We start from the raw sequence: 14,429 nt of genomic DNA, 5'->3' as shown, positions 1-14,429 counted from the left end.
GTCGGACTGCCAGATGGTGAAGTTTGATTAATCACTCCAGAGAACGCGTTTCCACTGCTCCAGAGTCCAATGGCGGCGAGCTTTAGACCACTCAAGCCGACGCTTGGCATTGCGCATGGTGATCTTAGGCTTGTGTGCGGCTGCACAGCCATGGAAACCCATTTCATGAAGCTCCCAACGAACAGTTGTGCTGACGTTGCTTCCAGAGGCAGTTTGGAACTCGGTAGTCAATGTTGCAACCAAGGACAGACGATTTTACGCGCTACGCGCTTCAGCACTCAGCAGTTCCGTTCTGTGAGCTTGTGTGGCCTAACACTTCACGGCTGAGCTGTTGTTGCTCCTAGACGTTTCCACTTCACAATAACAGCACTTACAGTTGCCCGGGGCAGCTCTAGCAGGGCAGAAATTTGACGAACTGACTTGTTGGAAAGGTGGCATCCTTTGATGGTGCCACATTGAAAGTCACTGAGCTCTTCAGTACGGCCCATTATACGGCCAATGTTTGTCTATGGAGATTGCTTGGCTGTGTGCTTGATTATATATACACCTGTCAGCAATAGGTGTATAGGTGTGACTGAAACAGCTAAATCCACTAATTAGAAGGGGTGTCCACATACCTTTGGCCATGTAGTGTACATCACCGGTGATGAAGGTTATGGTGAAGTTTCATCGAAATTGCGTGTCTAGTTTCTGAGAAGAAAGCAAATACCTATTTTAAGGGGCAACCCGCCCCCCCCCCCCCCCCATAGACCTCCCAAAGGGGCAGATTTTTTTTAATGCTGTGAACAAGCTTTAGTACATCACGGATGGTGAAGGTTGTGGTCAAGTTTCATCAAAATTGTGTGTTTAGTTTCAAAGGAAAAAGCAAATTCCAATTTTGGGGGGGTCAAACCTGGATCCACTTTGACCCCATTAAACCCACTTAGACACCGATTTTTGAATGCCGTGAACAAACTTTAGTCACAATACAACAAATATAATTTGTGCCAAGTTTGGTCACAATCACTTCAGCGGTTTCGGAGAAGAGGTTGCAAGTGTTTACGGACAGACGGACTGACGGACGGACAGAATGACTATGCGCCATCGCATAAGCTCCCCTGAACTTCGTTCCAGGTGAGCTAATAATAGGCATCTAAGAACAACTGAATCACCAAATCAAGTGAACAAAATCAAATCTGGTTGAAGACCACAAGAGGAAGCAAATTTGCTTTTGAGCATAGCAGATAAACAAATCGTGCATTCATTCCCCACTGCGTCTCACACATGCTCATCTAACCAACACGTCAAAGCAGTTGCATCAGTGGCACTAAAATATCTCAACAATGATGTTGCAATTTGCATATTATTTGCTGAAGCTTTATGGCACAATCGAATATTCAATGCAGGTATCAAAGAGCTCTGAAGATGAAAATATTGATATTGATGCTGCTTAATATAGATAGATAGATAGATACAGATCTTTATCAATAAAAACAGTGAAACTTAGAACGAAACACCCTGCATATAAAACAAAACAAGACAAACAAATCCAGAACAGCAACACCAACGTAGTAATAATTAATACACAGTTATGGCAAGTCATAAAATACACTACAGCAGTAATATTATGAGGCAACCATGGTTCTTTTGAACCTCTGAAATCAATGAGCATTGAGGACTTAATGGAAACTTGCAAAAGTACCTGTCCCCAGTGATGGGGAAAGGTTAGGTTAATCTATCAATTTAAATTGTTTCATGGACTATCAATTTTAATTGTTTCATGGACTATCAATTTAAATTGTTTCATGGACTATCAATTTTAATTGTTTCATGGACTGTCAATTTAAATTGTTTCATGGACTATCAAATTAAATTGTTTCATGGACTGTCAATTTAAATTATTTCATGGACTATCAATTGAAATTGTTTCATGGACAATCAATTTAAATTGTTTCATGGACTATCAATTTAAATTGTTTCATGGACTGTCAATTTAAATTATTTCATGGACTATCAATTTAAATTGTTTCATGGACTGTCAATTTAAATTGTTTCATGGACTATCAAATTAAATTGTTTCATGGACTGTCAATTTAAATTATTTCATGGACTATCAATTTAAATTGTTTAATGGACTATCAATTTAAATTGTTTCATGGACTGTCAATTTAAATTATTTCATGGACTATCAATTGAAATTGTTTCATGGACTGTCAATTTAAATTGTTTCATGGACTATCAAATTTAATTGTTTCATGGACTGTCAATTTAAATTATTTCATGGTCTATCAATTGAAATTGTTTCATGGACAATCAATTTAAATTGTTTCATGGACTATCAATTTAAATTGTTTAATGGACTATCAATTTAAATTGTTTAATGGACTATCAATTTAAAATGTTTCATGGACTATCAATTTAAAATGTTTCATGGACTATCAATTTAAATTGTTTCATGGACTATCAATTTCAATTGTTTCATGGACTATCAATTTAAATTGTTTCATGGACTATCAATTTAAATCGTTTCATGGACTATCAATTTCAATTGTTTCATGGACAATCAATTTCAATTGTTTCATGGACTATCAATTTAAATTATTTCATGGACTATCAATTTAAATAGTTTCATGGACTATCAATTTAAATTGTTTAATGGACTATCAATTTAAATTGTTTCATGGACTATCAATTTAAATTGTTTCATGGAATATCAATTTAAATTGTTTCATGGACTATCAATTTAAATTGTTTCATGGAATATCAATTTAAATTGTTTCATGGACTATCAATTTAAATTGTTTCATGGAATATCAATTTAAATTGTTTCATGGAATATCAATTTAAATTGTTTTATGGACTATCAATTTAAATTGTTTCATGGACTATCGTTTTAAATTGCTTCATGGACTATCAATTTAAATTATTACATGGACTGTTTTATTTTCATTACATGGCAGCCATTTTTCAAAAGGCATTTTAAAAGTGAATGTTGAGCTTTGCCTGCAGGCACAGTTTTTCAAACACAGTGTGGGAAATGGCCACCGCAAACGGGAGACAGACAAATTGATGCATGGACAAACACCACAGTTCACTATACATGCAAGACCAATGCTACAAAATGTTTACACTATTTCACAAAATATCTAACTTTTTCACTATAATGAGTCATTGCTTAGGAATCTAATCACAAGACAAAAATGACGAATTTTTTTGTTACTCTGATAGTGACAAATGAACACTGAAAATCGTAGGAGAAAGTACACAACATTGATGGGCACTGGTATGGATCAATCCAAGACAATCATTCCCACTGGAAATGAGCGCAACGTCATGCTGACACTGTACGTACCACATTTGAGGAAGGGAATGAATCTTTCTAACGTTTCATGAACAACAATAAATAATTTTCATTTTTTTGACCACTCAATGTGATGCTTTTCCTACAAAAATGAATCCTGATAGATATGTACATATAATGTAATAACTCGTGTTACTCGCAAATTTTTCCCGAGAAATATCTGATCAAATTTTGTCGTGCATATTATCCACAAGAACTAAAGTAAAAGCTCTATTTCTCAAGATTTCTCACACCGACACAAGACCAATCTTTGTTCCTAGGTGCTACCATCTTTAAAAAATGCATTGTGGGATATCTTATGGAACATTGAATGAATATTTTTTCTTCTGAAGAAGAATTATTTGGATCGCAAAATTAAAATTGTCCGGTTGTAAAACATTAGTTTGCTTTTGAAACCTTTTATCTTTTTAATATATACACCAGCATAGCAGCAAATCAGCCTTTGGTTGGCTTCACGGTTAAGATGGCTGGCTTGAGATATTAGGGTCCTGAGTTTGAGCCCCGGTCATTCCGTTGAATTAACATCAGGTGGGTTGACTCAACCTGTCATCCTTCCAGGGTCAACAAAAAGGTAACCAGCTGACTGGTAATGGGGGCATGGCATCAGTGGCACAGCTGCACCCCCAAAAAGTGATGCAGCCAAGCAGCCACAGCCTGATTATGAACCAAGACCACCAGCAGTGACTTAAGCTTGGGGACCTACAGCACCTATGGAAAGTCTACACCCCTTTTCAAAATTTTCAAATTTTGGTGCTTTATCGCCTGGAAATGTTATCTATCTATAATTCCAGTAATCTCTGTGTGTATGTGTGTGTGTATGTGTGTCTGTGACCGCTGTTTCTCGACAACCACGGGTCCGATATACTTGAAACTTGCCAGGTATATTGCTGGGGACCTGAGGATGTGCCTTTTCAAGGTTTCATATTAATCGGAGAAGTAGTTACCGAGCTATGTCCAAAAAACGATTCACCCAATCAGAGAGCAGCGAGCTATCACGTGTGCCGAACGTGGCGAACAGACTCTGCCTCGGACGGCACATTTGAGAGCGTATTCATTTATTTCACGTTGGCAAACTATGTTGGCGCTATGTTGGCGTTAAACTATGTTTTAAAACTAATTAAAACTAATTTGCGATATGTCCAAAAAACGATTCACCCAATCAGAGAGCAGCGAGCTATCACGTGTGCCGAACGTGGCGAACAGACTCTGCCTCGGACGGCACATTTGAGAGCGTATTCATTTATTTCACGTTGGCAAACTATGTTGGCGCTATGTTGGCGTTAAACTATGTTTTAAAACGAATTAAAACTAATTTGCGATTCATCGTAACTGCGATATGCGACCTTCCGGACAGTCAAATGAGGACGTCACTTCCGGACTTACGGATAGTCATAGTGACGACGTACTGATGCTGAACGTGGCGAGCAGACGCTGTAAGGTACGATCGATTGTAGTACACGTTTATAATAACTCTGCCGATACAGGCCCGATTAACTGCAGCGCCATCCGAGCTGCGGCGTCGGGACGATACATTCATTGTACGGTCACATCACGCACTTACGGGCACGCCCATGGGCCCATGGGCACGCCCATGCATGCATGGGCGAAGACTTTTTTTTTTTTTTTTTTGGCAAGGAACGGGCACCCACGTACGGGCACGTCCTAGTCTATCTATAATTCCAGTAATCTCTGTGTGTCTGTGTGTTTGTCTGTGACCGCTGTTTCTCGACAACCACGGGTCCGATATACTTGAAACTTGCCAGGTATATTGCTGGGGACCCGAGGATGTGCCTTTTCAAGGTTTGAAATTAATCGGACAAGTGGTTCCCAAGGTATGGTCACCGTACTCGCAAGCCGTTCGCTTTGGCTTTGCGAATGGACCAAACCATTTCATGTAAATAGAGGGGGGGGGGTTCTACCGTACTCGCAAGCCGTTCGCTTTGGCTTTGCGAATGGACCAAACCATTTCATGTAAATAGAGGGGGGGGTTCTGTGGTCGTTACTGCCACGTGGTTTCAAAGTTTTTTTTTGTTGTTGTTGTTTGCACGCATGTTTTTTTGCACCCACGTACGGGCACGCCCTAGTTGTATTAAATCAGACATTTTCGCCTTTATTTACACATCGTAACCCACAACTTTCAAATGAAAAACAAATTCTACAAATTTCAGGAAATTAATTAAAAAGACAAAGCTAGAATATCTTGGTTGGATAAAGTATCCACCCCTCTGAGTCGATACTTGGTGGAAACACCTTTGCAGCAATTACTTGACAATAACTTGACAAGTGCCCCAGTCCCTGCCGATGAGAAACATCGCCATAACATGATGCTGCAACCACCATGCTTCACAGTAGGGATGGTGTTCTTTAGGCGATGTGCTGTGTTGGGTTTGCGCCAAATGTAACATTTTGCATTTAGGCCAAAAAGTTCCATCTTGATTTTGTCGGACCACCAAACTTTTTGCCACATGGCTTCGGAATATCCGGTCACTACAATGTAACACAGGTGGAGGCCAATTAATTTGGTGTGTGATTTTAGGGTGATTGGTTACACCTGAGCTAATTTACAATTGCTATTATAAGGGGAGTGGGCACTTATCCAACCAAGATATTCTAGTTTTGTATTTTTAATTAATTTTACGAAAGTTGTAGAATTTGTTTTTCACTTGGAAGTTGTTGGTTACGATGTGGAAGACGTATGGAAGATGACAGAGAAGAGGTATGGAAGACGACAGAGAAGAGGTATGGAAGACGACAGAGAAGAGGTATGGAAGACCGACAGAGAAGATCAAGGATAGAGGGGGCAGCCAGATGTGGGGTTGCTGCACCTGTATGGGCAGAAGAAGAAAGCAGCAAGGAGAGCTGCAGATAAGGCGAGGAATGATATGGAAGAGGTGTACAACAAGTTGGAAGAGGATGGTGGGAGGAAGATGATTTACAAATTGGCTGGTGACAGGGATGGGAATAGCAAGGACATGAAGGGAGGGAGCGGGGATTAAGGATGGTGGTGGAAGGCTAGTGACAGAGAAGGGTGCAGTATTGAAGGTGTGGGAAGGATATTTCAAAGAGCTGTTGAACCAGGAGGGAAACAACGGCGAGTTGAAGCTACTGAGTTATGTGGAGGAGAATGTGGAGTTGGTGGAGATCACGGAAAAGGACGTGCGGACAGCATTGAAGAAGATTAAAAAGGGAAGAGCACCAGGCATTAATGAGGCATGCATGTTCAGAGATGATAATTGCAGTGGGAGAAGTTGGAGTCAGGTGGACGAAGAGGTTGCTGAATGTATGTATGAAAGATGGGTCAATTCCGGAGGAGGGGGGTGGGAGTACAAGGTAACAAAGGAAAGAGTTTTGGTTGGTCTGGGATGTCGGAGGAGTTCAGTGTGAACATTGTTTTGAGGCAGGAAAGCGCTTTCAGCCACCTTAATTTTTTTCAGTAAGTTACAATTAAGATAAAAACATCCCGTATTTAAACGTGAGTAACAATAATGAACGTAAACTGTATTTGTGATTTCACATACACTGCAACCACACTTACGAACAGTAATTTTGGAAGTCCGACCGAGCTACCCATTATTAATATTAAGCCCTTGCCCCACTCCCCACTCCCCCCCGCCCCCAAATAGAGAAGTCAAACTATGCCTATGCTCTGAGCCCACTCCTGTTAATCACGGTGATGGGGCTGGTAAGCAGGAACGTTAACATGAGGGGTCGTATGGGGAGGATGTTGTACACCGACGATCTGGCTGTTGTGGTGGAGAGTGAGCGGGAGATGCAGGAAGTACTGGGGGAGTGGAAAGAGGCATTTGAGAAACATGGGCTGAAAATAAGCATGGAGAAGACAGAGGTGATATGGATCGGGCAACAGAGAAAATAAATAAATATCAGGTTGGAGGGGAAGGAGATCAGACAAGGAAATAGGTTTGAGTATTTGGGTGGAACAGTGACCGGGAATGGGAAGTCAGAGGCAGAGGTGCGGAGGAGGATTCAGGTGGGTGTGAATGCATGGAGGAAGGTGGAGGGAGTAATGCCAGACAGAAATATTTCAAGGAGATTGAAAGGAAAGGTTTGTGTAACACCGACCTACCTTTACGGTCTAGAGACGGTGGCACTGAGAGAGAGACAACAACAGAGGCTGCAGGTTTGTGAGAACAACTGGGTCAGGAGGATTGCGGGAGTGAAGAGGGTGGATATACAGAGAATGGATGAACTTAGGGAGGAGATTGGTGTGCAGATGAGCTTGACGGGGAGATTGGTGAAATGACGGCTGAGATGGGCTGGGCATTTGGTGCAGATGGGGGAAGAGAGAATGCCAAAGAGAGCTGATGGGCTGAGGGAACAAGGTAGGAGGAAAAGAGTTGGAGGGATGTCAGTAAGGTAGGTGTGGTTGCAGGGTGGAGAGAGTTGGCTGAGGACAGAGGAGAGTGGAGGGGTATCATAGTCAAGGCAGGGCAGGAGCTTAGTGCCATCAGACCTCACCCCTTATAAAGGGAAGACGACAAGGACAACAATTGACTCGCGAAACAAATGACTGCGACAGTATACTCATCCTCTCACCGAGCACAAGCCAGAGCGACCAGAGCAGCTGCAGCTTTCTCCTTCCTCTCTTGCTTGTTTGTTACATCTTCAACTCTTTCTGATGCAGTGACATCTTCAAGTCTCTGCGCAGTAACCTCAACTCCTCCATGACCGAGCCAGTCGCTTAAAGCCTCCTCCAGTGAGTCAAGGCAGTCAGGTGGCTCAAGAGAGAGTGAAATTGGAAGTCGAGAAGAAAGCAATGAGAAGAGCATCGAGCATGCATCTGCAGCTATCGATGGTTCAACCTTGCTGTGAGATCTGAGCAAGGGAAGTAAGAGCAGCAAGGCAAGTCGAGAGCAGATTGGAGATGAGGAATCTGAAAAAGGAAGGAAAAAAACGATTAAAGAGAAGTCAATCCAACAATCAAACCAAATCATGCATTGCATGTAAAACTGGACGACAGCCCACTGCAATGTTTCATTCCACACCGCTCCTTTTCTATTCCATCCCCAGGTATTCATTGTACACCGAAAGGAAGTACTCCACTCAGTTTTCACTCCATTTGTTTGTTTTCTTTCTTGTTTGTGCAGGCGATGCCTCAGTCATCCCTTGAGCTAGAAAGCTGAAATTTGGGCAGAATAGTGAACAAATGCTTTGGCAAAACGGTATATATATATATATATATATATATATATATATATATATATATATATATATATATATATATATATATATTTAATTAATCAATTTATTGATTAATTAATTACTTAATTATTATCGATTTATTAAGTACTAATTTATTTTCTTTCTCATCTGGGCAATATCGCAGGCACCTTTTGAGCCAGGAAACTGATATTTGGACAGGACAGTGACTAAGTGATTTGGCTATAAAGGGTATTTTTGATTTATGGATTAATCAATTAACAGATTGATTATTTAATTTTTCAATCAATCACTGAGTTAATTTTCAAACGATTACAGCTTTAGATGAAGCAGTGGTGGTTTAGGTTTAGGTATGCTCTTCGCCAATTGATTAAGAAATTAATTATTTTACGATTATTACTTATTTATTTTGATTACGCAATTAATCAATAAATTATTGTACACCACTCCCTCCCAATTCCATCTTCATGTGCTGCATTGCGGCACCGCCGGAGGACCCCGGCAATGTCGCACACTGGAGGACATGTGATTTATTTATTTGGCATGGAGGCGGTGAACTTTGAATGCAGCTCTACTTGTCTCGTCTCAAATTCAATCAATACAAATAAAGCAAAAGCACAGGCAATCCTTTTTTAAAGCTTTCAAATACATGTCAAAATGCTTCACTTTCCTCGTTTCTCTATCAAGAGCACAACAGGTGTTCTTCATAATCATCATCATGATATATTCCTATTCTTCTTCACAAGGTTTTTTTTTTTTTTGTATACTGAATCGAGGCTCGTGAAAGAGCTAACATTTACTTCACAAACAAATCAACCAGACAAAGAAAATATATAAAAAGAGGGAGTGGAAGACAAGATGGGGAGAGAAGGGGAAGCACACAAACATAATATATGAGAGCAGGGAGATGGGTGGGAAGGAGAGGGCTTGGGGGGAGGAGGCGTGGGAAGGGGGGGGGGGGGGGGAGAAGTATAAAACACAAGGACACCAAGGACTTCCAGGAAAGAAGTTGGTATTTCAAAAAAGTGGAATTGGGGTGAAATTAGTGGGGGTAGAAAAGATCAAGGTTTTGGATGGGGGAAGATAAGAGATAGTGGTGAACAGCTGTTTTAAAGACCTGGAGGGTGGAGTGGGATTGAAGAGAGTGAGGGAGTTTGTTCCAGAGGCGGGAGAAAAGAGGAAAGAAGGAGTGAAGGTGAGTTTAACCATAGGAGGGTTGCAGGCAGATCTTGTGCGACCTGTAGGAATATTTGCGGGACAGAGCCCAGAGAGAGCTGGGGGGGCAAGGCCAGAGTGGAGTCGGTAGAAGACGGAAAGACCACCAACCTGCCTGCGGTGAGTGAGTGAGAGGCCCTTGGAGTTAGCTTCATCGCGGGAGATTCCAATGATTCTGAATGCTTTGGTTTCAACAGCGTGAAGACGAGCTAGGTGTGAGGCAGGAGCACCAGCCCAGAGGGGAGAGCAGTATTCCATTGAGCTGCGGATGAAAGCCTTGTATGTGGTGAGGAGCTCAGGTGTGCCAAGGAAGGACTTCGCACGACGGAGGATGCCCAGTCGGCGACTGGCTTTGGAGGCAAGATTTGAAATGTGGTTTTCCCAGGAAAGATCATGGCAGATAGTGAGACCCAAAAGCTTGAGTGACAGAACTGTGTGGAGAGATTTGTTGAGAAAGTGGATGGGAGGGTTGTCCAGTCGGTCTTTTCGGAAAGACATCGTAAGAGTGTGAGATTTGTCAGGATTGAAAGACATGTTCCACTTGTTTGCCCAGTCTGTGATTTTGTCCAGGTCTGCAGAGAGTGAGGAGGCTGCAGACTGCCGATCTGAGGGATGAAGAATGGAGCGACAGAGAGTAGAGTCATTGTCGTGAAAATCAAGCTCAGACACGACTTGTCCCTTGGGTAGGTTTAATATCATTTAGATCTGAAGTAACATCCTGTAAAAATACATTCATGCAACAGACATTAGAATCAGAGTATTACATGGGCAATGTCCGATATCAATAGGTAAAACAAATCAGCGCAGCATATAGGGGCGTACGTACCATTCAAACTACAGGACTATGTCACAGTAAGTGCCGCTGGAGTGTTCGTGCGCCCCGGTTGTCCCGGGTCTTATAGACGCCCCTTTTTAAGCGAGCACACCCTGGGTTCACCTTCGGTATAATTTCACTACATTCTCCCCGCCGTTAGAACTATACTGCCGCTCGGCAGGTTGCAAGCAAGCGTCAGCAATAATCGAATGGGTCACGTCAATCCACGTCAGTCGGTCCACCCGTAGCGGTCGGGGCGGCGAACTACCCTGCCAGTTCGTGTTCGGAAACTACCGGGTACGGCGTCCCCAAGCCCGGAGTCCCCCGCGTCGGAATAGCTGCCGGAGGTGGGTGTCGGAGAGGGCGCCCCAGCGCCTTCGGGCAAGGGAGTGGGTGACGACGGAAGTGACGGTAGTAGTTCCATAGAGGAAGCTTCGGTAGAGTCCATAGACTCGTAGATGGGTTCGTCGATATCCCGGTCGTCGTCCCCACATGGGGCGAGATGGCGTACGGAGACAGTAGACTCGCGGCCGTCCGCCGTTAACACGCGAGCATGCTCGGGATTAGCCTGGAGGACCCGCACCAACAAGGGGGTCGTACTTGCTAGCGCGAACCGCTCGTTTGAGATAGGCGGGCCCCGGCTCAGCGAGCCAGCTGGGCAAAGATTGGATACTACCCGAGCTTCTAGGGTGGTGGAACAGTCTCTCATGAGGAGTCTGGTTGGTGGCAGTACATAGGAGAGCCCGGATCGAGTTTAGAGCGGCAGGTAGCGACCACGCCCATTTATCGAGGCCTCGGCCGAGGGTCCGGAGGCTTAGCATGACGGCCCTCCATATAATCCCATTAAAGTGTTCGATCTGCCCATTCGCCTGGGGCCGGTACGGGGTGGTGTAGCTCGAAGCGACATTATGCTGGAGCAAGTAGCCCCTCACCTCCTGAGACAGGAACACCGCACCCCGATCGGTATGCACGTAGGCCGGATACCCGAACATAGAAAACAAATTCTGCAGGCACCGAATAACTGTGGCAGCCGACATATCCCCGCACGTATAAGCAAAGGGGAATCGTGAATACTCATCGACGATAGTGAGCAGATAACGAGAGTTACTCGACAACGGCAGCGGCCCTTTGAAGTCCATCGCCAAGCGCTCCCACAGTCTAGTAGCCCTAACGAGCGTCCCCATAGGAGGGTTGTAAAAACGCGGTTTGAGCTCCGCACAGATCGTGCAATCACGGCAGATGCGGCGGATGTCCTCAATCGAGTACGGCAGATTCCCCTCGCGCACAAAATGCGCGAAACGCGCTACCCCGGGATGACACATAGTGCCGTGTAAAGTGCGCAGCCCCTGCAAAGTGACAACCCCCGCGCAAGTGGCCGGCTTCGATAAGGCGTCGGCGACCAGGTTATCCTTCCCCGGGCGGTATTTGATGGTGTAGCAGAAGTCAGCGAGTTCGATCCGCCAACGGGTGATTTTCTCATTCTTAATGCGCTGAGCATGTATGGTGTCGTACATAAATGCAACGCTTTGTTGGTCCGTGACGATTTGGAAACAGCGCCCAAGCAGGTACGGCCGCCATCGCCGAATTGATTCGACGATCGCGTACGCTTCCTTTTCGACAGACGAATGCCTCCGCTCGGCGGAGGTGAGAGTCCGTGAAAAGAAAGCCACAGGGCGTCCCCCTTGGGAGAGAGTCGCCGCTATCGCATGATCCGAGGCATCACTCTCCAAAACGAAAGAGGCACTCTCGTCAATCGTCGCTACAGCGGCGCCAGCGATGTCGGCTTTAAGGCCCTTGAAGGCCGCCATGGCGGCCGGGCCCATGGGGAACGTGTCGCAGGCCACGAGGGGGCGGAGCTTTGCTGAGAAATTTTGCACCCACTTTGAATAGTGGGCGAACAGCCCAAGAGCGCGTTTCATCGAAGCCCGATCGCTAGGCGGAGCCATATCGAGCAAAGGTCGCAGACGCTCCTTATCCGGAGAGACAAAGCCATGGGTCACGGTGTACCCCAAAAGATCTACCGTGCGTAGAGAGTAACGACACTTAGCCGCATTCATGGTTTGGCGATATTTCCGCACGACCTCGAGGAAGCGCTTCAGATTAGCGTCGTGATGCTCCTGGTCATACCCACAAACAGTAAGATTGTCCAGATAGACAAAGACATCGGTCAAGTTCTCCTTCGCAACGAGGTCATCCATAGCCCTCTGAAAACAAGAGACTCCGTTAGTTACCCCAAAGGGGAGTCGAGTGAACTGGTACAACCGCTGACCCGATTCAAAAGCTGTAAAGACGCGATCAGCCCTAGAGATGGGGACCTGATGATACGCACAACGCAGATCGAGAGTGCTATAAACGGAATACAGGGCCACCTGGCGTACCAGGGCGTCCATCCCCGGTAAGGGGTAGGCATCCAGCTGTGTAAAACGATTAATCGTCTGTGAGTAGTCGATTACCATGCGCCGGCGGTGGGCCTCACTTCGCACCACTAAGACTTGGGCCCGCCACGGTGACCTACTGGGTTCTATAATACCGTCCTTTAAGAGCTGGGCCGTTTCTTCCGCAATGAATTGCGCATCTGCGCGAGAGTAGCGCTGCGCTTTGATGGATACAGGGGTACAATCAGTGGTCAGGTTGGGGAACAGCGAGAGAGGTTCCACGTCCATCTGAGCGAGGGCGCACACAGCAAGCGTGTCCAGCCCACCGAAGTCTATTTCCAATCGTCCATGCCGCTTAAGGAAATCAAGTCCTAACAGAACGTCGGCACATAAAGCAGGTAATACCATGAGATACACGTCCGGGAATGTGCGTCCCTTTATCACAAGTTTCAATTGACACGCCCCTTTTGTGCTCAACCGAAGTCCTTGGGAGGCCATGAAGATCCCTCGTGTTGTCCCGAGAACCGGCCACCCATGTTGATGCACTAGTCGTTGATCGATAAAACTATCCGTAGACCCCATGTCAATCAAAGCTTGCGCAAAAACGCCCGCGACCTTGAGCGGAATGATGGCCCGGCAGACCCGGCAGGTATTGTACCGGCCGGGCGAGAAGATCGCGCCTCGCGGGTGGATCCCACTCCGGCTGCAATCTTCCGGGCATCGTCGGCAGGTTGGGCCTCAGCAGGAGCATAGAAATCGTAATACCCACTGTCAGAGGACGTTCCCACACCGGCTGCAGTTTGCCGGTCATTCGGGCAGCCCGTGGAGGATCCTCGTGACAAGCGCATAGTTGGCTCATCAGCAGTTTCATTTGCCGGAGTGAGTGTGTGTAGGTCGTAAGAGCCGCCGCCAGATGGGGCTCGAGTCACGTGAGAAGGATCACTGCCGTCTGCAGATTCATATGCCAGAGTGGGTGCATGTAATTCGTAAGAGCCGCCGTCAGATGGGGCTCGAGTCACGTGCTGCGTTTGCCGCACATCAAGAGGATTTTCCAAAGCAGGAGCATGTCGCTTGTTTGAAGTAGGCGTTCGAACGCCAGTCAAAGTCGGTCGCGCCGCGGCCGGTCGCATTCGCGCCATTTGTTTCGGCGGCCCGGTGTATCTCACCAAGGTCGTGCGTGCAGCCAGAGGCCCGCGAGAAGGGGGTCGGTTCATCAAAGCCGAGTGCGGCGCCCCGTCCGGTGCTCGATCCCTTGGCTCAGCGATAAGCCCATTCAAGGTCGCGCGGGGGCGCGTGCCCCGAGCGGCCTTCCTGCAGACCTTTGCAAAATGGCCCTTGGTGGAGCACAGGTGGCATATGGCTTCCCGAGCCGGGCAGTCAGATCGAGGGTGCTGCCGATTCCCACAAAAATAACATTTTGCATTCCAGTCAGGCCGTGGCCGGGCAGCGGCGGCAGCAGTTAGGCCGGAAGCGGAGTCCGCTTCAGGAGCACCTAGAGACTCGGCCG

General features: G+C 45.8%; 1 protein-coding gene across 1 annotated transcript in view; it reads right to left on the bottom strand.

The window, feature by feature from the left end:
- Positions 1 to 14,429, bottom strand: part of LOC137429479 (putative E3 ubiquitin-protein ligase HECTD4) — a 224,760-nt gene that overhangs the window by 207,693 nt on the left and 2,638 nt on the right. The window contains exon 2 of the mRNA XM_078781093.1: positions 7,895 to 8,231. Within this exon, the coding sequence (XP_078637219.1) occupies positions 7,895 to 8,231 (337 nt within the window). The remainder of the gene's footprint in view (positions 1 to 7,894; positions 8,232 to 14,429) is intronic.

This window comes from Myxine glutinosa, chromosome 6 (assembly GCF_964187855.1).
Source record: "Myxine glutinosa chromosome 6, kmMyxGlut1.1, whole genome shotgun sequence".
Lineage (NCBI taxonomy): Eukaryota > Metazoa > Chordata > Myxini > Myxiniformes > Myxinidae > Myxine > Myxine glutinosa.
Note: the sequence above shows the minus strand (reverse complement) of the source record. Positions and strands in the feature narration are given on the sequence as shown.